The 26,201-nt window shown below is 36.3% G+C and overlaps 1 protein-coding gene across 6 annotated transcripts in view; it reads right to left on the bottom strand.

The window, feature by feature from the left end:
- Positions 1 to 468: 468 nt before the first annotated feature.
- SESTD1 (SEC14 and spectrin domain containing 1) overlaps positions 469 to 26,201 on the bottom strand; it is a 62,208-nt gene continuing 36,475 nt past the window's right edge. For 5 of the 6 annotated variants that reach the window (XM_052792077.1, XM_052792075.1, XM_052792079.1 and 2 more), the window contains 12 exons: positions 23,935 to 24,032; positions 23,483 to 23,538; positions 20,833 to 21,044; positions 16,978 to 17,100; positions 14,093 to 14,287; positions 13,331 to 13,445; positions 12,064 to 12,223; positions 8,607 to 8,688; positions 8,167 to 8,289; positions 6,120 to 6,311; positions 3,576 to 3,697; positions 469 to 1,227 (listed from right to left, as the gene is read on the bottom strand). In XM_052792077.1, the coding sequence (XP_052648037.1) occupies positions 1,098 to 1,227; positions 3,576 to 3,697; positions 6,120 to 6,311; positions 8,167 to 8,289; positions 8,607 to 8,688; positions 12,064 to 12,223; positions 13,331 to 13,445; positions 14,093 to 14,287; positions 16,978 to 17,100; positions 20,833 to 21,044; positions 23,483 to 23,538; positions 23,935 to 24,032 (1,608 nt within the window). In that variant the 3' untranslated portion in view covers positions 469 to 1,097. The remainder of the gene's footprint in view (positions 1,228 to 3,575; positions 3,698 to 6,119; positions 6,312 to 8,166; positions 8,290 to 8,606; positions 8,689 to 12,063; positions 12,224 to 13,330; positions 13,446 to 14,092; positions 14,288 to 16,977; positions 17,101 to 20,832; positions 21,045 to 23,482; positions 23,539 to 23,934; positions 24,033 to 26,201) is intronic. The other variant, XM_052792081.1, reaches the window with a different exon arrangement.

The following is a 26,201-nucleotide window of genomic DNA, read 5'->3' as shown; positions in this document are numbered from 1 at the left end:
TTTCATTTTATTACTAATCTCATGGTTTTAAGTTGTTTATGAACTTCATGTTCATAATTTTTCATTAGATGAAAATCTTTAACCTCAAAGGTACTACCAGGGATATTCACATTATTCAAGATTCTCCATTCAAAGGGAAACAAGACTTAGAAATAAAGCACAAGAGACATGTACCAGTCTTACATGGGAACAAAACGATTATTAATATAACACAGACTTATGCACATACTATCTTACTTTTGTGTAAGTACTGCTACCAGAAAGAAAAAAAAAAAAAAAAAAAGACTCTTGCTCCTATTAATAATAGTTCAAGAGCAGTTCCCCTTACAGCTACAGTGTGTTATAAAGAGTATTTCGTAAGAAAAATTATACCAACTTTGTAAAAATATTGGGGGAGTGATGATTTTTACTACCATTTATCACAAAAATATAACACAAATGACATTTGGGGATACAGACCAGAACAAATTTATATTAGATTTTAAAAAGATGATTTTTATTAAGCACAAACAGCTTTTAATACATTATCAATACAAATAGGAAAACATCTGTTTAATGAATTTGATATATCAAAGATTTGATGGGCAGGTTGCATACTGGCACAATAAAAATGATCTTTTTTTTTTTTTTTAAAGTATTTCAAATTAAAATTATAGGGTCACCACTGTCTACACTGCAGGAACTTTACCTACAGTCTAAAATTACTACATCACCTGGGCATAGGGGGAAGCAAAGAACTACAATTTCATAATACGGAACTCCTAACACTTTCATTAGCACCAGTCAAAGCTTGCATCAGCTGTTTAATTAAGAAGCAGCTGACAGGTCAGGTAAAGCTTTACAGCAAATTTCAGTGCAAAGTTTACAGTTCCTTTTCATAAGATACTTGGAATCTATGGTTTCATAGCATGTTAAATAATTATGGCTTGATAGATGTACAGTGTTAAGATGCTGAGAACATTTACTCTGAAAAAAGATGAGACTTATAACGGCTGTGAAATGCATTTTAATATATTATGCCAAATTCTGTAATATGCAAACAACATGCTGGATTACAAACTGAAGTCCTATTATGAATTCATAGAGAAGGGTCAGTATTAGCTCTCTGGGGTAGTGGCTTCTGGTTGTCTCAGCTGCTGCTTTTTCAGGCTAACTAGCTTCATCTTCTCTCTAATGTGTTCTGCTGCAGAAGCCATATCACTTGGGCTCCCAAAGTACTGCTCAGACCTAAAAAAACAAAACAAAACAAAAAACCAAACCAACAACACAAGAAGTTACCAGTGAAAAGACAGTATGTGAATATACATGCGAATGGCACTAGAAAACACAAAGTAGATAAGAAAAATAGGCACTTTTTCCTCTGAAATTTAAAAGCCACCTTTAAAAGGCTTTGGAGACACAGTGATGAGACTTGACAGCAGATCTTGATGAAATTATTACAAATACTAAATGACCCTTTTATACTCAAAAGATCCTCTCAACAGCAGGGCGCTGTTCTGTAAGTACAACTAGATACTTCCCAACACTTCTGGCTACCTCCCAAGTCAGTCTGGCAGTTTTGAGTACTAAGACAATCAAGGAAATCTGTCTATACATGAATTCTGAGGCTATGCAATTGCTGCATTATTGAAGGACTCTGTGTATGTGAAGTCAGCCACATGCTGTCAAACTATGTCATCTATCTATCAAACTGAAAAGAACACATGGCTTGTAAGTTGATTTCTCCCATTCAAATACAACAAAAGAACAGCTGAAATGTTAGGGAAACCACTAACTAAGGAGACAGCAAAAGGAGGATTTGAACAGAATATATGTTTCAGAAGAACAGGTATCAAATCTAATTACAAAGCACAGAGGTTGAAGACTGGAAATGGTGGTAGGGCAAAGGACTTTGGACAGAGTGGGGGGACAGGCATAAGCAGACAGAAAAGTTATTTCACACAGGAGTAGACTAGTTTTACTAGGGAACTCCAAAGACAAAAGACTGCACAGCTCTGCATGGGATCACAGTATGGGCAGATGTTTTTCCTGATGCAGGTTAGAAGCCATGAGCAGGACAGGGAACAGTGACCTGGACTTCCAAGTAGATACTGACAAAAGTCCAAAGTAGTGAAGAGGTTGATGAAGATGCCTCCAAGCATTTTATGACATTTTGTGTGTTCCTACAATTCTTAAGCTGTTTCTACTAATCAGTGAACCCCTTGCAAATTGTTTTTTAAATGCTTCAAAAATAGAATTCCTAGGGACGATGAGCAGGGGATCCTGGGATTTAGGACAGCTAAGATTCCACTGTTGAGAAAGGGGACACACAGAACTCTGGTGAAATGCCAGAGGGGTCAGAAATAATATTCAGGATTCAGTCAGTCAGCCTAAAACATGAGTGTATATACACCTATAGGAGCATCGTGTTATGACTCAAACCTCAAAGTGTGGCAAGCGTCTTCTTTCATGGGGAGCTTTCCCAGGTTCTAATGTTTGTTTTTACTTTAATAGATATGTTTTAAGAATAAATAACAGTTGCTACTTTGACCGGGTCACTAAAATCTGCTATACAAAAGTTATACCAAAATACTTCAAACAAACATAACACACTTGGGGTTGGTTTTGGTTTTTTTTTTTTTTCCTCACAGCTATAAAATCCTCCACTATTTTCAAATACACTACTCAAAGGGCAGTAAAAATCACTACTAGTTCAGGCCTCAGTCCATCTTCACTGGTAGCACTCCTTACTGAAGGAGACTATACTGCACAGGGAACATGATATTTTGGAAATTAGATGATAGGAAATTAATTTTCACAACCAGCTTCCTGTAAATGTATTTTTCAGATCAACTTTAGGTTACCCATAAGGCAGTTACCTGATACCATCTCATAAGGTTTCAGCCTCTAATTCAAAATACTGATTTCAGATCTCATTCATTATGGTGCGAGATCCTACACACCCAGAGACTAGTTCCAAGGCTTGGTTATACTCAGAAGAAATTAACAACAGGCTCAGCATCACAATGGACAAGTGTCTTTTACTCAACACAGAGAACTGAGTTTTATTACAGATGAGATTCCAAATTCAATTTGCTTTTGTAGCTCAAGACAGCCACCAATTTTAAACCAGTATGAATAGCTCATGAGGGAAGTACTGTTTTATTTGCTGAATAAATCAAATGTAAATTTATCTTCAATGTACTGGCTTAAGACTTCAGACAGGTAGAATTGCAAATAAATTAATCAAAATACCATGATTCTAATCTGGTGTCTTTTTTCAGGGAGAAGATATTGCAACTGGTCCTTCTTGTGTTACTTCTACATACTTTGCTGGTGTAAAGACTGCTTAAATCTAATCATTACTGAGTGTGAAAAAGTTACTACTTTGAGAAAGTGGGCACATTGTTTGTGTAAAGTTTGAAATTGGACCTGCCTGCTTTCTGTGAAAAAGATGGGAAAGAATTTTTAATGATTATCAGTGCACTGCCTTTTTAATTTCAACAATAAGCATTCAAGATTCTTCTGCTTATGAGACTATTATAAAACTTTACCAAAAGCATATGCCGAAGGCACTAGAAAAACATTTTGCATACCCATCAGGATAAACTACAGGCACTGTTAGTCTGTCCAACAGCAATTTCCCAACTGCTTCAATTTCATCAAATCGCTCCATTTCATTAAGTGCTTCAGGCTGCTCTGGACATTCTTGCAAAATCTGTTGAAAAAATAAATAAGGAAATGCAGAAGAAAGTACACAAGGGATAGCATGTAGTTTTTGAAGTGCCATTAACTGGCAGAGTGAATGCTCTTTCAGCATCTTTGCTGCATTTATGTGAGATCAATCGAAATATTCATATAATTCAAGAAAGGACAATATAGATTAAGCTACATTGAGAAGATAGTTCAGGGCTACCACTGTTCTGTACTAGAATGTTTTACATTACTTCTAAGAGGGAACAAAAAAGAAAAAATAGTCTTGCTAGACAATATTCCAGCAACAAATATAAAATGCATAAAAATAGTAACCTGCATCATTAAACATACAAGACAGTCATATGAGATGGAAGAAACACGGATAATAAAGGGCCCCTTACAAGCCATTTCAAAACTAAAATCTACATCTGGCACAGAACAAGTGGGATTAAAAAAGTCTGAACACAAGTGTTTCCAGACAGGATTGGGACCCAATCTTAGTACTTAGCTCTATATTTTCTTCCACTTCTTCCTCTGCCACTTCTTACTTTTTTCCAAAGCAGCATATTTTCCTCACAGACTCATTAATATGTCACAATAGTGCTAGGAGAATTATGTTTTTGAACAAGAGCATTATTTTTTCAGCCATCCATTTACTTTTTTTAAACTTACGATTGCCTAAAAACATAGCAATTAGCTACTGCAATAATGAAAGAATGCTCATAATATGGACTGAGACAAACAACTCTTAGGAGTTTATGAACCACTGAATTCTAATTTGGTATCAGGTAAAACTTTTTTCAGTCATCTGTGGCAGCACAGATGATATATTTCTGCTTTTGTGAAGCTCCATCAATTCCCAATGCCTACAAATTCAAAGTATCTTCCATTAATACAAACAAGAATTGAATGAAAGCAAGGAGCATACAAATCAACTTTGCATCCATGCTCTCCTTCAGTGACAGAATGAATTAATTTTCTTTTATCATGTCCAAGGTTGGCTTTTTTTGCAGTTATATGCAATTTTATTGTCAATATTAGAGATACATACTCTAAATTGCTTTTCTGAAATGTATCACTTCACAGAAAGAATGGTCCCTGGACGAAAAGGCCATATCTTTCATGATCTACATTAATGGATATTGTCTCGAATTCAGGCATTTGAAAACTCTCAGCATTCCCCCCCTTCAGCAAGCTGTTAACAAATAGCTACTATTCCCCATAACATTGTTATCGATTACTCATCCTCCTCTGTGGCTTCTAGTATCATCCAACTGGGCACAGTAGTGAGACAGTTGGTTACAGAAGTTTGAAAACCATAGCAAGGCAGAGGTGTGTTTTGAAGAAAGCATGTGCGGCAGTACATTCCCCCCCACCATCCTGCCAGCAGGAAACAAAACTTCTCCAGGAAGGGAGAAGGGGAAGGAAACCCTGGAGGCTGCAGGTTGAAATTTGAACTGGCCAATCGAGATGCGCCAGGTACACCGAGGTGACCCTCCTAGCCAATAGAATTAAATGACCACAGGTCAGATTCCACAGGGGTATAAACAGGGTCCTGCCGGAGGACGTGTTGGAATCAGTCCTCCTCGGAACAGGGTCTGCAGTCGGGGACTCCCCCTCGGGCCAGGGCACCGCCCGAGGTAACTCCTCAAGGGAGAGAGCCCTCAGCTTTTAGGTGAGTGATATGCGCATTTTGAGCCATCACTTTAAATCTTGGGGATTCTTAAGTCGGCCGTGTAGTATTAATTCTCTTTACATCATTGAGCCTGTGGTTTTATAAAATGTTACTGGAATTCTAACTAACTTTTGCTGAAGAATAAATCTGAGTTTTAACACCTGTTGGATTTGGTTAGTCGTGCATCCGTAACAGCACGTTCATCACCCTCCAAATGCAAAATACAAGACGCAGCAACATAGCATGCATTGAAACTAAACTGGTGAGAGATGCATTCATTTACACAGTTTGTGAGAAGGATATCGCATTCAAAATGCACACAGCTTAAAAGGCAATACTCCTTTTAACTCTCTAAAGATCTGAAATGACCCCGTAGCTTTGTATTATACCCTGCACAAAACCACAAAGCAAGAAGTGTTCCTTGCCTTTAAGAATTACAGTCTAAAACACACAAAGAAATGCTTTATGATCAACATAAGAGTTCCCCTCTGAAGAGTTAAAAAAAAAAAATTCTTCCAGCCCCAACTCAATGCACCTGAGCTTCAGGGCTGCTGTTTCCCTTTTGTTAAGCAGGCCCTACACCAATATAGGTATGCTAGCAAGAATTGCATTAAGTATTGAAATTAACAATTAGAAAAATATGCTTAAATTCTTCTTTCTGCTTTTTTTTAATATTTAGAAAGGGGCAATAAATACACACTGACAACTTTGTTTTTCTTACATTTTGTTTACTTAAAGAAATTTTTCTTCTTAAAAACACAACACTCACCTTTTCAGCACTTGAATGAAATGCAACAGCTGTTTCCAGCCGGTGTACTCTTTCTTCAGAAGTTATTGTAAACTGTTTCCACACTCTGTTCAGTCTTGGAAGCGTGTCCCCTGAGGACCTCGAAGTGCACCGCAGGGACTGGCACAGGACAACAGTTGCCTGCAGTAACTGTCTCCCATAATCGTAAGTACTCTAAAAGTTGGAGGGGATGGGAAAGAAGGTACACGTAAAAACTCTATGTTTAATTTAGGAGCTAATTAACATCTTAAAACAACAGCAGACAAGTTTATGAAAGCTCCTCAATTTAGGCCCGCAAAGTATATTGAACTAATCTGGTATACTAGAAAATGCTGATGAAGTATGAATAAAATTGTAATGACCAAACAGTGCTTTTGCTCTTTAAAAAAAAAAAAAAAAAATAATCCCCTGTTGTCTAGCTGTCCTGGTTTCAGCTGGGATAGAGTTAATTTTCTTTCTAGTAGCTGGTATAGTGTTTTGTTTTGGGTTCAGTATGAGAAGAATGTTGATAACACGCTGATGTTTTCAGTTGTTGCTAAGCAGTGTTCAGACTAAGTCAAGGATTTTTTAGCTTCTCATGCCCAGCCAGCAAGAAGGCTGGAGGGGCACAATAAGTTGGGAGGGGACATAGCCAGGGCAGCTGACCCAAACTGGCCAAAGGAGTATTCCATACGATGTGACTTCATGCCCGGTATATAAACCAGGGGGGAGTTGGCCTAGGAGGGATCACTGCTCAGGAACTAACTGGGCATCGGTCAGCGAGTGGTGAGAAATTGCATTGTGCATCACTTGTTTTGTACATTCCAATCCTTTTTATTATTATTGGCATTTTATTATTGTTATTATTATCATTATTAGTTTCTTCTTTTCTGTTCTATTAAACTGTTCTTATCTCAACCCACGAGTTTTACCTTTTTCCTTCTGATTCTCCCCCCCCATCCCACTGGGTGGGGGGGAGTGAGTGAGTGGCTGCATAGTGCTTAGTTACCGGCTGGGGTTAAACCACGACACTAGCATTCACACTGGCAAAAGAACAGAGCTTCCTGAAAATTTCAAATAGCTGCTTGGATCTTACATGGGATACTTGATATCTACTGCCAAGATGACTATCTCACTGGCTTCACTGTTACCATGTTTGTAGTCACCCAGCATCCAGGTGCATTGTGGCACATCATTGTAACAGTAAGCTACTCTCCTGTCATCGTCAGTTCTAATTCATCAAAAGAGAAAAATCAGTTCCAGTGTAACAGGGGCAATTAAAAAACATCACATCTGTTAATTGGCAAGTCTGAATTAGTCATTCCTAAAAGCAGTATACATCTGAAAAAGCACCTGAAAAATGCCCAGCTTGTACATTTCTATTCTTAGGTGAAATTCTTTCACATGTACCCGGCATCTGTTTGCATATTCCAGATTTGCAAACAAGTGTGCAAACATGCCCTATGGCTTCAGTGAATTTCAGTAGACTCTTGTACAGCAGGATTCATTAGTTGGCTGCTACAATCAAGAATTAAAGCTGTCAGTTCTGTCCAACCCCTAACTCTGCTAGTGCCAAAACTTCTTGTACGAGCAGGACCATCATACACCAGCAGTCAACTCTATCTGGAAAACCAATAGAAAGACAGGCTCTGTTTCATGAAGTACAGCACAAAATAGACTGAAACCAAGTGGCTCAGCCATATCTCAGTATGTTATTGCAGTAATTCAAAAGTCATTATAAAGACTGTTTGAAATATATGCCTTTTAAGAAAGTCAATGTGAACTTTATATTTTGTGGTTTACATTGCCTACATGAAGTAGATAAACTAAGGTAGTAAACTGCAGCGTCGCTACTGTGGATGGAACTTCAAAAATCTCATTAGGCTCACCACCAATTCCAGCAATCACGGTTTCTTCATTCAAGCATTGAGGCAAATCATTAAGAATAGTAACATCTGTTCCATGATTGTCCATACAGGTACCAATTCTATTTAGGAGATCTTCTCAAACTGTACAAAAATGATATTGCTAAAAAAATAATTCATTTCACCTGTGCGACATCAACAAATTTTCGATGTTTCTCCAGTAAAACTTTTGTTTCTTGAGCATCATCTCCCAGTCGAATGTGTGTCTTCAACAGAGCATCCAACAGTTCACTTAACCATTCTACTGCCTTAAAAACAAATGTCAAAAGAATAAAATTAAATTGAAAAGAAATTAATCCAGAAGGGTGAAGTAACTTCAGTACTAGCATATACTTTTGATATAGAAAAAAGTTAAGAGATATCACAAACTGGTAGATCATGCATGCAATCACCAAATGCACTATTTTTAGTCATTGCTATATTCTTTATTTTCACTGTACAAATTCACTAAATAAAACTACATTTGAAAGTCTTAAAAATAATGCTGTACAACTGTCAACTCCCATAAATTTACCCAGTGGACAACAAAGACCAGAATGATGAAATTCTGTAGGCATTTCCATACCTGAGCAGCATCTTCTTCACATTTAAATAACTGTACCATCTGAAGCATCTTCAGTCGCCGCACGTCCACCATATCCTCACACCTTAAAGAATAACACAGAAAGACTCACCAACATACATATAGCAGACACAATACATTATGAGTTTGACAGTGATGTTTTCAGTGAACAGCATTAAGATGCAAGTGTTCATGAATCACAATGGTTTGGGTTGGAAGGGACCTTAAAGATCGTCTAGTTTCAACCCCCCTGCCGTGGGCAGGGACACCTTCCACTAGACCAGTCGCTCAAAGCCCCATCCAACCTGGCCTTGAACACTTCCAGGCATGGGGCATCCACAGCCTCTCTGGGCAACCTGTTCCAGTGCCTCACCACCCTCACAGTAAAGAACTGCTTCCTTACATGTAATCTAAATCTATCCTCTTTCAGTTTAAAGCCATTACCCCTTGTCCTATCACTACATGCCCTTGGAAAAAGTCCCTCCCCAGCTTTCCTGTAGGCCCCCTTTAGGTACTGGAAGGCTGCTGTAAGGTCTCCCCGGAGCCTTCTCCTCCAGGCTGAACAACCCCAACTCTCTCAGCCTGTCTTCACAGGAGAGGCGCTCCAGCCCCCTGACCATCTTCATGGCCCTCCTCCGGACTCACTCCAGCCAGTCCCTGCCCTCCTTGTGTTGGGGGCCCCAGAGGTGAACACAGTACTCCAGGTGGAGTCTGACGAGAGCGGAGTAGAGGGGGGAGAATCACCTCCCTCAACCTGCTGGTCACTCTGGATGCAGCCCAGGATACGGTTGGCTTTCTGGGCTGTGAGTGCACATTGTGGGTCATGTTGAGCTTCTCGTCAACCCCAAAGTCCTTCTCTGCAGGTCTGCTCTCAATCCACTCATCACCCAGCCCGTATTTGTGCTTAAAGGTGATTGAAACATTTTTGTGCTGCTTAGATTGGCCAAAATATATAATGCCTCACGTAACAGTAAGAAACATGCAATAAAGAGAACTGAGCACTACAACCCACCGAAATCATGATCCTCAAGACTCCTGATACAGCTAAGTTACAGACAGTAATACCAGCAATAGCTACAAGACCTTCCAGCAGCCTTGCAGGTTCCTTACCTTGTTGCACCTTGATTTGCCACACAGAGGCTTACATTGATAAGACAGACTTTATCCTACTCAAGTCTAGGTGAAAGCTGGCTTAAACCTGGCATAATTCTGAACTGTACTGTGAGCTGGTTGTGAAGTTTTCTTGGTGAATAAAACGAGGACTGTCTAAAAGATGTTAACACATATTTCTGTTTTTCTTTTTAGATAACTAAAGATTGTAATAATTGAACCCTTACACTATGATGTCCTTTGCTACAACTGTCAGGAAGCATTTAAAAATCTAATTCATATAACAACTAATTTTAATTCTCTTGTTCTGAATTAAGCACATTTTGCAGTTCTTTCTCTAGCTAGAATTAAAAAAAAAAAGTATCGAAAGTTCTTTTCTTTCCACAGTGAGAGCTAAGCTAATACATTCAGCAGAATGACCTTTCCACTTCAGTTTCAGAGCCTACTAAGTAGACAGCAAGATTCAGACTCCCATCCAGTGCAAATGGAATTATTAATCTCAACAACAGTTAGCACTATAAGTGAATGCAAAAGACTGTATGCATGGATCTGTTTTTTCAAACTGGTTGCAAACATAAGCACTTCCAAAGAACAGTTCATTAGCGTACTGCATTTTGTTACATGTCCTGTAGTGCTGTGGTGCTTACAGAAAGGAAATTTGTTACTCTAATAGTGCAGGAAAACAGTTTATGGGTTCCAAAAGCATAACTAAAACAGCAAAATGCCTAGAAATAAACATTATACTACATGTGTATATAAATAATAAGAAACTTTCAATACAATTTGAAAAAAAAAAAAAAAAAAAAAATGAAGTGTTGCAAAAATTACTACTAAATGCTACTGAGAGATAGTCCTTATATTTTTTTTGTCTCTCCTCCAGGCTGAAGAACCTTGTTTAATCATTCATCATCTGGAGGCTGCTTCATACCTTTGTCTGAACATTTTATTGACTTTTTGATCCTCTAATTGATGTCCCACAACTCTTCTGAGAACAGGGACCAGAATTGTGTAACACTTAAAACAGAAATGGACTACAAATCTACACAGTGACACAATGACATTTTCCTTTTAACTTTCTATTCCTTTTCTAATAGTCCTTAGCGTTCTACTGGCTTCTCACAGTATGACTGAACATTAAAGCAATTTTTGCAAAAGTCTTCCAACGTTTATCTTTAACAGCTGGTTCAGAGTCCCTTACTACGTATATAGTTTTTCCTTGTCCCATGTGCATTTCTTTTCTCAGTACTGAATTCCAACTGCCATTTTACTGCAGTGACACATGGTCCTCTACAGCTCTTTGCAGTTGGCCCTCTAAACACAAGTGCTGCTCAAGTAAATAGGATTCAGAGGACATACTTAAAACAGTACCTTCTCTAAACGCTACCAAAACACATGGTTTCTTACACTAAGCTCCCTAAGAAAACAAATTGTGAGTGGTAGAATTAATTCCTCAGTTGAGCAACTTGATGCTCATTAGACCTCATCGTTCCCTAGAAGCACCTTTTTGTTCAGCCATGGCCCTCAAAGTTCAGGCACTTTCTATGGAGAGTACTTTATTGTGTCAGGGGTTCCAGCAGTAATAATGAGCAACATCATCTGATTCTCTCACACTGTTGAGTAGAAAAAAATGCAGTACTATAGCCAATCCAGTACTACTACATCTTCAAAAAAAAAAAAACTCAATGAAAGGCTAGGAGGAAGAAGGTGATGGCAAAATCCATCCTTCTTGCAAATTCAACTCCCCCCAGCATTATTCCCTACTACAACTTCATTCTCCACTCTTTTTCCAAAACTCACAAAAAAACACATTTTGAAAACTGAACTCTCTGCCTCCATTCTGTAACCTGTCCCCCGACACCATCCCATCTTTATTCTTATCTTCAGGAGTGAAAATGCCATGCTTAAAGGATAGAGGTTGTGAAAAAGGGGATAAACAAGTCTGTACATAATTAATACATAATTTTAGGGCCATTATCACTACTGTAGTCTTATACCTTCCATCTCAAGCTGCTAACATTTAAATGATGCCTCTTGCATCCATTCCATAACTCCATATAAAAGGAATGTATAATTCTTGAGCATCTACAAGTACAGGAAAGCACTCAAATACTCCATCCAGTACTGAAATACAACAGGTGCTTGGATTTAGGAATATGCTACAACAGATTAGGCAGGAAGGCTTCTGTCCCATTTAAATATACCACAAATATAAATTACAGTTGCACTACATCCCATAACTGAAGATAAAGCAAAACGGTCTCTTAAAAAAAAATATATATATATATTTATCTATATATAAAGTGACCTATCAGCACATGAAAATCTTAGTGACTAGAACTGTTGTTATTACCTTTGTTTTCTAAGCTGCATATCTTCCATCACTCCTTGGATATGGTCCACATTTTCTTTGTTTTCAATGGTCACATCTTTTCCATAGGCCCAGGATGCTTGATTAGATATTTGATCAAGAAGACTTTGACCTTTCTCACGCAAGCCTTGCAAGCCTAAGTCTAAAGAAAAAAAGAAAAAACAAGTCAATGGTCACTTATAAATTTGTTATTTTTTTCCCCAAAGGAGAGATGTGAAATGCAACAGAATCTGAGATGGAAGGCTGGAAAGTGAAAAGGACATTACTATCTGTCTTTCACTGCCCTTCCAACTTTTAAGTTTGAGTGAGTATTTGTCTATATTAACAAAGAGCTAAGGCTTTGCTATTCTATGACCTAGCAGATAACAAGAAAAGGAATAAAAGCTGACACTGAGTATTAACTTTTCAGCATATAAATAGCTAATTAGTGTCTTTAATCCACACAGTTGCACAATACCTAAAATATTTATCACAGCTAAGCAGTTGCAGCCTAAATGTTCTTCCATGGCTGGCAGAAGTTACTACTTCATAACACATCTCATATGGCTGATACATTTTTCTATGCTAAAATATGCCATCCCTTAGAATCTGCTGTTACATCTATTATTTGGCAGCTCTACTATCTGTTTTCCTAAAGGAATATCTAGTTTATGCATCAAACTTATATTCCAATCATAACTACTTCAACCATATATGATTTTGCTTCAAAGCTCTTTCTCCTACAACATATTGGACTAGATGATCATTGTAGGTCCCTTCCAACTGAAATATTCTATTCTGTATACTTGACAGTGTAACAACTTTAAATGTACCATTTATTAACATATACATTCAAAGCTACTGCAAAATACTCAGTACAAGCATTCTAAAACTGAGTGGATAACAATCATCAAGGCGTCAGTTCTGGAGACAGAAAGATCATCTAAGCACTATATTCTCAAGATATTAAGGATGATTAGTGGGGGAAAAAGTTTGTTTACAGATGAAATGATAATAGTATATAATAAATATGTATTATATATAAAACATTTAAAAAAACATTTCCAGATCATTTTCCCAGACAGAACTACTATGCAGTAAATAGCATAAGCAAGTCATAGGTAGTTAGGTGGAACATTACTTAGCTAGGAATCAGAAGAGATAGTCTTTTTTCTGCTGTCTTTTTTTAAAGGGGGTGGTGGAATTACTGGTTTTTTTCCTGTAATGCATTCATTAGCATTTATCTGAAATGCAGAAATATTTTGCTTACCAACACTTTTCAATTTCTCTTCCAGTAGTTTTAAAGTTTGTTGAATTGATGCTCCATCTGCTGGTGCTACATCTACACACAACATTCCTAGTAGGCCATCCAATTGCTGAGACAACTAAAATGAAAAACAACATAAATGTTGATATTTAAAAAGAAGTTTGAGCTTCAGGTGGTTGGGTCTGCAATCTTTTTTTAAATGTTTGGAGATCTGTCATCTTAGAAGTTCTTCTTTGCATCTATAGGAAAAGAAAGTCAAGTTGAAAGATAAACCACCCATCTGCCTATAAAATTCCAAGAGCATACACCCCTAGACTGGGTGAGGCAGGTAGTCAAGATTTTATTTTTTTTTTTTTTAGACAAGCACAGGAAAGGAATAAATGCCAATTTAAAAACAAAACTATGAGAAGTACACTAAACCGTGGTTCAATTAATGCATATGCTTCTAAATTAAAAAAAAAAAAAAAAAAAACCCACAACAGAAAAAACAAGACGGGGGGGGGGGGGGTAATCAACTTTTTAACTAATAACCATTTTGTTTCAAATGCTATTGAAATGTAAGACATATTACAAAGCACTTCCCTCCTAAAAAAGGGGAAATCCATCTTCCCAGTGTTTCAATTATAGTAAATGAAGACTTACAGCATTTTCCAAGTGACATTGTATTTCCCCTCACCCCCCTCAATTTTTTTCATTGTATTCAACAATCATAATACTGAGGCAATAATATATTGACAGGTGAGCTGTGAAAAGTTAAAAACTTACATCCTGGGCAACACTGTGGAATTCCAGTGCTGCTTGTAATAGATTCTGCCTGAATTCCAGCTGACTAGCCTGCCGGTAACACACATCACTCAGCTGTTGCTGCAATGCTTTCAATTCCACAAGGTCCTCCTCATCCCCTGCATTTAGAAGAGCTGCTATCTGCTGATTAAGCTCAACATAAACTGCAAACCACTCCTACAAACACAGGAAAATTAAGCATTAAAATAATACCAAACTTAATTCTATTTCTCTTAAAATGGCATACATCTAACTCCAGACTAATAAATAATCAGATTTTAAAAGTAACTTATTACAGCTTACACTATAATTATGAAATCTCACACAGGAGGAAAAAACATTCTTAATTTCAAATCAACTCAAGAAGTGCAGAAAGATGGGAAGGTTACAAGGCATGGCTACTAGCTCCCAGCACAAACTCCTACTCAAACTATTTTACTGAACCAACAGAAGTATTCTACCATTTTTAAACAAATTTCTAAAGTTTACATGCCTATAGTGCTCTATTGAAACAGAAGACCTTCTCCCAAGTGATAAGCTATTACAAAAAGCTGTTCATAGGACTATCTAGGTGTTACTTTCAGTGTCATGATTGAAACCAGCAATAATTTTCTTAAAACATTTAGGAAAAAAAAATACTACTGTTGATACAGTGGAAGTAATCTCTATCTTCTGAATAAAACAGAGTATCCATGTACAGAAACTTCAAAATGATCCTTGTTTCTTATTTAAGGAAAGATATACACTACTCAATTCAAAATGTGTAGATTTATTTTTCAAGTGCTTTGATTACTGAATACATACATAGGAGTTAGTTATGTTGTCATGGTGGTATATTTGCAACAGAAAATAGTTCAAATTTTTAACAATTCCGGGAGATTTAAAAATGACTTGATACATCAAGATCACATTCACATCTTGCATGACTGAGATGCCTGTAAAGCAAAACACGTTTGCTCAACAACTTTTATTTTGGCCTACAGTAAAATGACCTTCAAACGCCCTATGCATTTCTAATGCTATGGAATAGCACCATCTATTGGCCTAAAACATCTGATTTTATTAGTATTGTCACACTCCTATTGGGATGTTTCCAATTTTTTAAAATTATGCATTCAGTTTTTGCATCATTTATTTACAAAGCATGCAAAATCTAGAGTATAAATATCCATATTCTGAAATTTTTTTTCTTTTTACCCAAAGCCGCCTCTACCATCTGCTCACAGGAAGAAATAAGAGTATGAAAAGATGCAAAGAGGGAAAAAAAAGTAACGACAAAGTTAAATTAGCAATCAGCCAAAAATTTAAGAGCAGAATAAATCTCTCATCTACCCCAAAAGGGGCAACTAAGATGACATAATATGGAAATGTCCATTGTCACACATGTACTATAGTTTAATAAACTCAGTTTACACAACATAACTCTTGTTATTACCTTTAGACATTGAACATACAAATCTAGCTTATTGAGTGTGACAAGTCAACGATAATATGAGAAGTCAAACAAAAAATAACCTGGATTAATAATTTTTAGTATTATGTAAAACAGTTGCAGTGATTCATTTTGTTCAATCTATCAGTGAAATTAAGAGACTGGCAAACCAGATATATGAAAAGTGTGTTTCTGATCCTTTCCATAGGGGAAGTTAGGCACAGCTGTACATGACAGCTCAAAACCATGGAGAAAAGGCCAACATTTGCTCAAAAATAACAGTTCTAGTATATTGCTCATGAATAAGAGAGCCAGAAAATGAAAACCCCCAAAACCAAACAAGAAACAAACCAAAACAAACACCCTATGAAAATTATTTTTCACTTCAGAGTAAACTGAAGTAAAAAAAGCCTATCTTTAAAACAAATCAAACAGTTTTTCAAGTTTCTTCAAAATAGAAGTAATCTAATCAACAATAAATAGGAGATTATGAAAGAAAGCAAGCATACAAGCTGTCAATTCAATTACTAGGAGAGAAAAAAAACAGGAAAATAATGAAAAAGGAAGAGTACACTCAGCTGTTATGAGGTGTTTAGGAAAAAAATCAAAGGAAAAGGCAAAGCACATTTTTCCAGTGCTGTTAGCAAAAAATGGCTTTAATTTATAAACAGGCATCTAAATTTAAGGTAAGCCAGTGGTCTCCCAATTACATAGTTTGGTATAAAATAAAAAATAATTTTTCTGACTGTTGTTCATGACTGTAAAGGGAACTTCGGAAAAGTGGACAGAATTGTCAATGTCTACATCCAGGAAAGTCAGAAAAGAGGAAAAGCACTGTAACACTCCCCTTGGGAACATTGCGTATTCATATCCCAATTATAGTTAATCATCTGATGGAAAGACAAAATTCTACTGAACCTTAGGAAGTCTTCAAAGTTCAAAGCAAAGACATCAAGTCAGTACAGTTACAAAACAGTCTCTTCAAGATTTCATTATGAACATAAACCATATCTGAAGTCTTGATCAATGAAAGTGTTAAGCCAGTTTCAGCTACTGGTAAATGTAGTTTAATAAAGACAAAAATATTAACTTATTCACCTGAGAAGTACAGGACTTCTCAGCCATTTTGGCAGGGAGGAAAAAGGAAATTTACTTCTTCTACTCAACATGAAAATTTAAGAACTGCTGTAACGTAATAAAACCAAGAAAAATCATAGAAAGAAATCAGTATGTTTCTACACTGGCAAACAAAATAAATAACATGTACATATAAGGACCATATTAAGTTCTTAAACTGCTCAGGTACTTTCCTCTGTAAGCCATAAAAAACATGCATTGTGCAAAATTCCTAGATACTCATAACCACAATACATTGCTCATAACTGCATGTACTTGGATTTATTTTGCTACTTGAAAAGGGTATGGGAAATCTTACACTGTGCTGACTCTCAATCTCTTCATGTTTCTGTTGCAAAGCTTGTGAAGCTCTAATTGAATCGCCTATTCCCCACTGGGTTCTTAGCTGTTCTGATCCAGGTCCTTCAAGCCAATTGACTACCTGTCAATAAGATAAAGATGACAAAAAAGTAGCAAATCAATTACACAAAAACTAGTATAAAAAGAATTTTGTAACATAAGTAGAAATATTTCAAAGTATACGTTTATGAAAAAAAAAATCTTTTTAGAATCTGTATAAGTCTTGTTGTTGAATCCATTCACATCTTCAAAAGCTTTAAGCAGAAACCACTTTTCATTAACCTTAGCCTGTCAGCTCCATGAAAGCAGATGGCAGCTAGCAAAAGATTTCACATACATACTTGCCATTTCATGTCTCTGTCAATAAATAGCTTAAATGACAATTTTCTTGATAATGGACCTCTTGCTTTCAAACAGGTTGGTGGGGGTTTTTTTTGCCTAAGTGAATTACAATGCACAGCTGTATTCAACCTCACACCTGAGAGTATTCTCCTGATTTTGTTGAATACAGTAACACTCAAGTACAGGATATGTGCTTATTCCAAAATAAAATTTACACAACAACTTAGTATTTTATATATTTATGTCTTTCAATTTGCTCTATTCAAATAATGTAGTCTTAATGGCCACATCTCATGGGATCTGCCTTTGCAGAAATTTTTGCAGGGTCATGGCAATACAATTTTGGACTGCAGTATTGGATTTCTTTTATTATTATGATTATTATTATTATTTTGAAACTATGTCATTTGATGTTAATATTATTCAAAGCAAAGCAGAGTATCTCAAATTTTAGTTTCCTTATACACATTTGAATTATCAGATGGTATCTATGGCAAAATTTTATGATAAATTTTTAAATATTTAGAAAACAGAAACAGCTAGCTGTGATGAAACCTAGTACAAAAGTCACTTCTGGAGTCCTGAAGTAAGGAAATGCAGGAATACCCCCACATTCTGAACCTTAATGAAAAAAACATAGGAAGCCAGCTTCCTCTCTTTAATGTGACTTTTGTTTAAACAAAGATGACAGAACAGCGTCACACAGGTTTTCAGGAAATATAATACAATACACAGTGTAACACCATAATCATGAAGACAAATGAAAAAGGGACTAATTGAACCATTTTCCTAGTGTTACTAGGCTACATCGCAACAGTAATCAAGAATAACCTTCACCATTACAGAAGGTTACTCAATTCAGCCCACCTTTTAGTCATGTCTGTGTCTTCCCACCCCCCTTTTTCACACCCCCCCCACCCCCCAGCACTGTTTCAGAGCATATATTCTTTGCTCCAAAGGCATCCTGAATCTTCCTCACTTTTATAATTTCTAGCACAAATTAGGACTCTATATTCTAGGTTCTTTTTGTTTAAAGAGAAACTTCCTGTTGTGCTCAGCACCTCTGCACAGCTGTTGCTGGTTAAATATGGAATGGACCTAGAAGTGAAGGCACCCAGATGTCCCCTCCCGTAACTCCAGCATGGCCTGGAAAATTCTTACATGGAAATGACAGTTCTCATGCAAGTCTGAAACAGCGTGCAAGACTACTGCTTAGCAGTGCCCTCTCTGACCAAGATCACCTCCCCAGTACAAGTTTCCAGGAACTACTGCATTGCCTCTGAAACTGCTTAGCTTAGCACGTGGCCATTCTTGTGTGACAGACACTTGAACTGAGGAGAGAAGAGTCACTAGGGGACCTGCAGAAAGCAGCGATGTTATTTTCATAAAGTATATTTTTAAATGGTTAATGACTAGACTACTGCAGGGCCTGACATTAAATTTTTGTGAATTAAGATTAGAAAAATAGCAATTAGCACCTCTGCCTAAGAAGGGACAAAGCTAGAATTTATAACATACAGCATAGCTCATCAGCAGTCTGTTTAGTAGAACTGCTCATCAGAAAACATCTGGAAATCATTGCCATCTTTAACACTGCAGCATGAAAGACAAAGGAAAGGGAAACAAAACTATGGAATAGAAATAAGAGTGTTAGTTAAAAAGAGAAGGTAGGATATTGAAGGCACGAGGAAACAGAGGTGGTTATGGGTAAGAGTGCTTTGAGACAGGAGTAAGAACTAAGCAGTTCACAGTAGGCAGAAGCAGCAAATAGTGAAAATGAAACAGGAACACAAAAGCAAGCCAGGAGTGGTTAGCAAGCTCTACAAAGAATAAAATAGGAAAGTAATTGTAATGAAAGCTAACAGGAAATCAAAACACTGAAAAAAAAAAATCAGCAGCACATGGAAAAAAACTTTCTATGTACACACCCATTCCAACTGAAAATACTGCAAGCATGTTATACTGCAACTTCTGTTTGTTTTGGCAAAATAAATTCCATGGCACTGCCTCTATTGGTTTCATCCAGTCCATCATTATCTTCTTACTTTTCTCTGTTAGCCTGATTTTCTCCCATAAACCAAAAGGAAATTAAATCAATTTCTAGATTTACTAAGTTTTTCCCATACATTTGTATGCCATTTAGACAGCTTTTAAGTGCACTTTATAAAACTGATTAGCTTGGTAAAACAGTGAAACACATTTTTCCTGTGTACTGAGACTCAGTTCATTTACTATGTACCATCCATAGTGTAGAAAGACCAAACAAGTATTTCTACTACAAATATTGCAAAATGAGGCTGCTGTCCCAGTAAACAAGTCAATTTAAATGCCTTAACAATGTCACATTTGCCAAAGTACATTATAAATTTCATTTCAATCAGCACATCTTGTTTAACCGCTATAACTCTAACGCAGGAAAAAAAACCCTCACCTGATTATACCCACGGCCATGCTAATATGTTCTATATAGTACTATTTTAATCTCTTACATATTTTTATTATTTCCACCTCAACATATCAAAAAATGACATTTGCTTTTTAAGGGTTTTTTTATAATAATCTGAATTACTACATAAGTGAAAGCTATTTTCTCAGTAGATCTATATTTTCACTGCTAGAAATAACAAGATTGATTAGTTTTTATCTTTACCCATACCTGGAATGCTGTGAAGTGCAAGTACTTGACTTACATTCCTCATGCATTAGAAATGTCAATGCTGAAAGGTTAAAAGCAATATCCATTCCATTTGCTGAATAGTCAAACTATATAGAAGCTTAAAAACATATAAATCTAATTTCAATTAATAAACACAAGAGGAATAAATTGATTCCATTTCCTTGATTTTTGCTACTGAGACTCTGCTGACAAAATGTTGAAAGTGCTAATTACATGCCTGTTTCCAAAGGACCAAACCAATTCATTACGACCTTTAACACACGATTGATTAGGAAGGTTTGTATTCATTCTTGCCTGGGTATCCCTGAAATACACAGTTTAATCACTTTAACTTAGTTAAAACACCAAGCATTAGACAAATAAAGGAATAAATAACAGCTTATCTTCAGTAAGAGGAACTTAAAACAACATGGGCAGGGGAAGGTTTCCAACTCTCAAGAAAAATTAGTCAAACGTGTCTCATTTGTGAATGTTCCTCTCAGCTAACAGGTCAGGCATTTGCCCCTCCAACAGTGTAGCATTACACTGCCTCAGTACACAACAAAGGGACAATGTGAAGGTTCTTCTGCGTGATGGCAAGAGAGCACATTTCTAATCACCTAATCAGAACAGCCTTCGGAAAGTCACTGTCGCAGCCACAACGTAAAGTATCAAGTGAAACTAGCATGTAGCAGTTTGAGGAGTGAAAGGAGGCATGAAGCTCTCACCTCTGATACTCAGTTTTGCAGGAAACACAGTCTGGGACTTGAGCTCAATTTTCTGCCTCACAGTATTCAAGAACAACTCCAATCTTACCTGCATTACCTTCTGCTGAATCTCCTCTAGTTGTGTGCGCTTGCTACGTTGTCTGCAAACTTCCTGGTAGCGGGTATATTGCTCTCTGAGTGAGTCCAGTAGCTTCATGACCTGTGGCTGAGCAAGTAATTCATCATCCATTGGAGACCAGGATACCCCTCCATCGGAACCATTGAATCGACGCTGTTGTAACTCAGATAGTAACTCATGGCCTTTAAGAATACATATAATGATGTGGTTAATTTAGATTCAAAAAACAAGCATAAAAATTATTAGTAAGCGTGCCTGCTTTTAGACCATCCGGTGCTACATTTTTGCAGCTAATGATCTTTCATGCAATGGGCACATTTAATGATACCATTTCATGCAGACCACTGGCTACAGTTTGTGGGGCTGTGTCATAAAATAGGGTAGAAATCATGTGGTATATTGTAGATATATAAAAGAGACATTGTGACCAACATTCATATTGACAATAGTATTGATTAACTTAAAGAAACAATTGCAAAGCACAATCCTGAGTCTGAAACAACTAAGTATTCTGGTTTACTTCAAAATACTGTGTAGCATCCGAAGTATTTCTCTCAAACAATTTGTATTCTTAGACTAAATGAATGATCTAGAAGCACTAACAAACTGAGCATATAATTTCTCTGTTATCTTTCAGGATTTTTATAGCAAGTACAAAACTTTCACAGGAAGTGTGGAGCTGATACTAAGTATTTTGATCAATATTTTTTTCTCACTTTTCTCACCTTTTTTCTTTGTGCTCTTAAGCACCATATCAGCATACAGACTGTACAGTGCAACAATCATACATGCAAAAATAGTATGTTTTGACTCTTTAATCCTCTGTTTAAACTGTTTGAAGAATGTTATTGTTAAGTTGTGGTAAAGTTTTCAGGATGTCAACACTGTACTACCAGTAAACCCAGATCATCAATTTGTTCCCCAAAAGCTCAATGAACAAGTTCGCAAATAAAACAATGTGTGGTCACTAAAGAAATCTTGGTGTAAATGTGGAAATCTGCCAATTCCATATCATCAGTTCTGCAGGTCTTAAACTGGTAACATGCCAGTTCACTAAAAGAAAAAAATTACCGCTAGAATAATAATTGTAATACCTCAAGGAAAATGCAGAAATATAGACTCTAAATTCAACTGGTATTATCTAGACAAACAAAATGTCAAGGGCTTTGGAAATTGCAGAAAGTAACTTTAAATTACTCAGCATATATTATTGTGAAATGAACATGTCTTAAGAATTCACATATATTTTGCCATACTATGGAAATAAACATCTTGGATTTTGTCTTTTATAATACTACACAAATAGGTGCAGATAGCTGCAGAGCAAACAGACTTAAAGGCTTTTACAAGGCATAGTTCTACTGGGATAATTTTGAATTTCTATTTTGTTTCAGCAGTTAAAGGATTAACATTTTCAAGGTAAAAACATTTTTTAAGTGAGATTCTTATCAAAATCTAAGAACTATATATGTGGATTTTGAGCTTTTGAAAGCAACAGTACTTGTAACTATGGAAGACAGAAGCCTTTTATCTAAAACCTCGGTTTGTTCATATTTACCCATAAGAGGTAGGAAAGTTTAATTGGCAAGAGTTTAATTTTTTTATTCTCAAAGTTTCAATACAGTGAATCTAACAAAGAAAAGTTGCCTCTTAGGAACTCCCATGATTTAATGAAAGTCATTAAATTTCATAGCTCAAAAAAAATTTCATTATGCCATAATTAAGAAAACGGAAAATGCATATCAACTAATATTCTTTGGAGCCATCTACTTACAGAAAACTGAAGTGCTATTTTGTCCAAAAATCTTACCATTAGAGGAGGATACACAATTAGACAAAAACCTAGTGACACTGTCTACAGACACTTCATATTTTAAAAACTTTAAAGACCATAGCAAGGAACTATTGTTTCACCTTTTAACTCAAACAATATTATACCCAGATCTGAATAAACTAAAATTTTACACAGAGGACATGTAAAGCCGGTAGTTAGTTCTCTGTAGCAAATATTACATGTGATCCGCACATTAGTTTGTAGGAGGCTCTAAGATGAGGATTCTGAGCACTCAGACTCTGATCATCACCTTAACACTATGCACAAATCTTTAAGCAAATTTCTAGTCCAAATCAACAGTCTGTCATACTTTATTGTAAACAGGAAATTCACCCTAAAAAAAAAAAATTTCAATCAAAAAACCCCAAACTGTTTAATGATGAAGGGAGAGTCTAAGCAGTGAAGAGTCAGAAGACTATGCTTCACTTTTACAGATGGTCAGCTCAGAACTAGGCTGACTTATTAGAATTGTGTAGGAAAATGCTATCTGATTTGTAGCCATTTGGTGGTATTATCAATGTATTATCAAAATTAAACATACTAATTATAGTAATACTGTAAAGATGTTATCAGGATTATTAAAAACTATTTAAAAAAGACATTAAGAGTTCATCTATTTATTTGTTAACATCACTTATTTTTAACCCAAAGATGACATTAATTGATAAGCTTGTTACATTGTGATGATGGCTAAGAATTATTGTGCCCTCTGTGCTTTCACTAGGGGCTTAAAAATTAATAATGTTACTTCATTGACCAACAGTATCATTTTTCAACTTACTATACCTGTCTGCAATACCGTCTCAGGATCAACTGATGGAAGGAAGTTCATATCTATTGATCTTGAATAAAGTAACAAACACATCATTAATAATAATAAACTTAATTACTTAAAGTAACAAATACATTATTAATAATTGGTATTACAGTAGCACTAAAAACTTCAACTAAGGCCAGAGCTACCTGATGCTGTTAAGAAACTGTATGTTTCTTTCCTCACTCAGTAAAGTCCTTACTTTTTCAACTCATTGTATCAAAATAGAAGTGCAGCTGCATGTAATCAATTGCCAAATGAGCATCCATCTACACTGATGAATTTTGTAGTCTATGTTATAAACTTCCAGAATTTCTTTACACGTTTCAAAATATTTAAGGCATATCGTAGTTTCAATATCGTTTGGATTTCCAATGAAACTTTATAATCCAAAAGCATTGATTTCAAAAAGCGAATCACAAACCTCTCTTTTTCTTGTTGAGTTCCTTTATCACTTCCATTGTTAATTAGAGCAAGCTCATCCAATAAGGATGTTGATTCTTTCGTGAATTTTTCAAATACCTAAATAAGAGGCAGGTTTTAATTTAAGAAATGAAAATTATATAAGTGGCAGTATTGAAGGCATCAGTGCAAATTTATCCACTAGTTCTGTTAGTATACTTCAGTCTTTACACAGCATAATTATTTCCCAGCATTCAGATGGTAGAGTAGAAAGACTAGAAAATATAAAGTTTTGTTCAGGGAACACTTAAGAGCACTAAGATTCCGTAGGGAAATAGTAAATGTTACACTGAATATAACAAAGATGGACTGAATTCTGAAATACTGAAAAATTTTGAGATTTCTGCAAAACTTTTAAGTTCTTATGGGCATATTTATTCTACATCTTCATTTAAGCCTTTAAGTAAATCTTAAGAATAATGCTAGAGAATCAAGGCATGTTACACAAGCATCTGACAGCTCACTTGAATGGATTAAAATAGTCAACTTTGTGAAGATTCCAGCTTTTAATCACTACTAATATGGGCTACATTGTAATGAAACCAAGATAAAAGAAAGATATATTGTATAGAAAGAAACACCCTCATCAGTTTCTTTGAATATAGGGGCTTCTGATCTCAGATAACAAGACTTGTATAGTCAGACACTGCGTACTGTTCAGATGATTCCCCTGTACCTGACTTCTGAGGGTTGGTTTTTTGGTTTGTGGTTTTGGTTTTTTAACAGAACTGAGCATGATCAGGTGCCATAAGTGACATGCGCAATAATTTTCAGGTCTTTTTGGTGTTAATAAATTATTAATCAATAGCGTGCAGATGAACCTTCCTTAACCTATCTAGGACTAATTAAATTTCAGGGAAAACCAAAATAGACATGAGGTGGACAGCTCTCAAAACCCAATTTATAAAAGCATGGTTTATAAAATGCAAGCTAAATTCAGTTGTTACAAAAGGAAAAAAAAAATCCCTAGAATTAAAACGTATAAACAGTTGTAAACTATTTTTCAGCTAGTACCTTAAACAACCTTTCTGCCCTCTTGTCTAATTTCAGAATTCAGGAGTTGCAATGGAGGAGGTTTTCTTCATTAATATACAAAACAAGTGAAACAAGGCAAGAGAGGAGAGACGGGAGAAAGAAAATTTCAGTGGTAGTCTGAACCAAATATAAAGCAGAAGCTCCAGCTAGAGTGGAAGTACTGTCCCTATGAATTTTATGAATGCAGGAATAAGCAAGTAGAAGCCAGATTTGTATATACCAGACAAAAATGAAAGAGAATTAAAATATTAGATTTCCCTTCCCTCCCCTGTGTCCAGGTGCTCTCAGTTTCAGGCAGAGAAGAAACAAGCTGCCTTGCCCTAATCCATACACACATAAAGGCCATGCAAAGACCAGTAGAAAAAAGCTGCACAGCAGATGATGCTCTCTCTGCCCTTGGATCTGAAGACACAATTTGCTGAGATTCAGCAAAAAAGAAACATGGTACACATGATGGAAGCCCTCAAATTTCTTGAGGGGGAAGTACTGCTGTGAAACGGGCTGGAAGGTATGTTTGAAAGCTTTGGGCAGTTGTGGTTGGGACACTGTGGAGTATTCCTTGTCCAGGATCCCACCTGGACATCCTAGATGGAGATGCACATTTTAAGAATAGATTGCATGGGAAAGGAACACACTTTTTCATGGAAGATTAAATATTGTTTTGAAAATTCAATTAAAGTAACTGAAAACCAAGTATCAATGAACAGATTAAAAACATTCTGGAGTGCTATGCGCATCAACATTTGCTTAAACAATTCACATCTGTTAATTATTTAGGGGTGTAGGGATGTGTTTACTGCATCTCTATCTACTGGGGAAACTGCACTGACCGAGGTTTTAGTGTAGGACAGCTTAAAAACTGGCTCTCAGTGCATAGGAACCAAGGCCTAAGAGATCACCTCAGAAGATCTGCAGAGTCCAAGTATTTCCTCCTTGTTTTGGATTTCTCCTATCAGCAGCCAAACAATTTTCCTTTGTAGCGACTATACTATACACTCAGGCTCTTTTAGAGTGAGGGTCTACAAGAGAGCTTCATTAAGGAACTTGTTGGTTCAACAAATTGATTACATTAGCTTTTTATCATCCCTTGAGCAAATCCAGTGTTAGTTATCATAAGACTATTCATGCATTTGAACTCCACTGCTACACATATGACAATTTCTACACACTTAGCAGTTCCTACACGAATAAAAA

This window comes from Harpia harpyja, chromosome 7 (genome assembly GCF_026419915.1).
Source record: "Harpia harpyja isolate bHarHar1 chromosome 7, bHarHar1 primary haplotype, whole genome shotgun sequence".
NCBI classification, from domain to species: Eukaryota; Metazoa; Chordata; class Aves; order Accipitriformes; family Accipitridae; genus Harpia; species Harpia harpyja.
The sequence above is the reverse complement of the archived record's forward strand: the minus strand, read 5'-3'. Positions and strand labels throughout refer to the sequence as shown.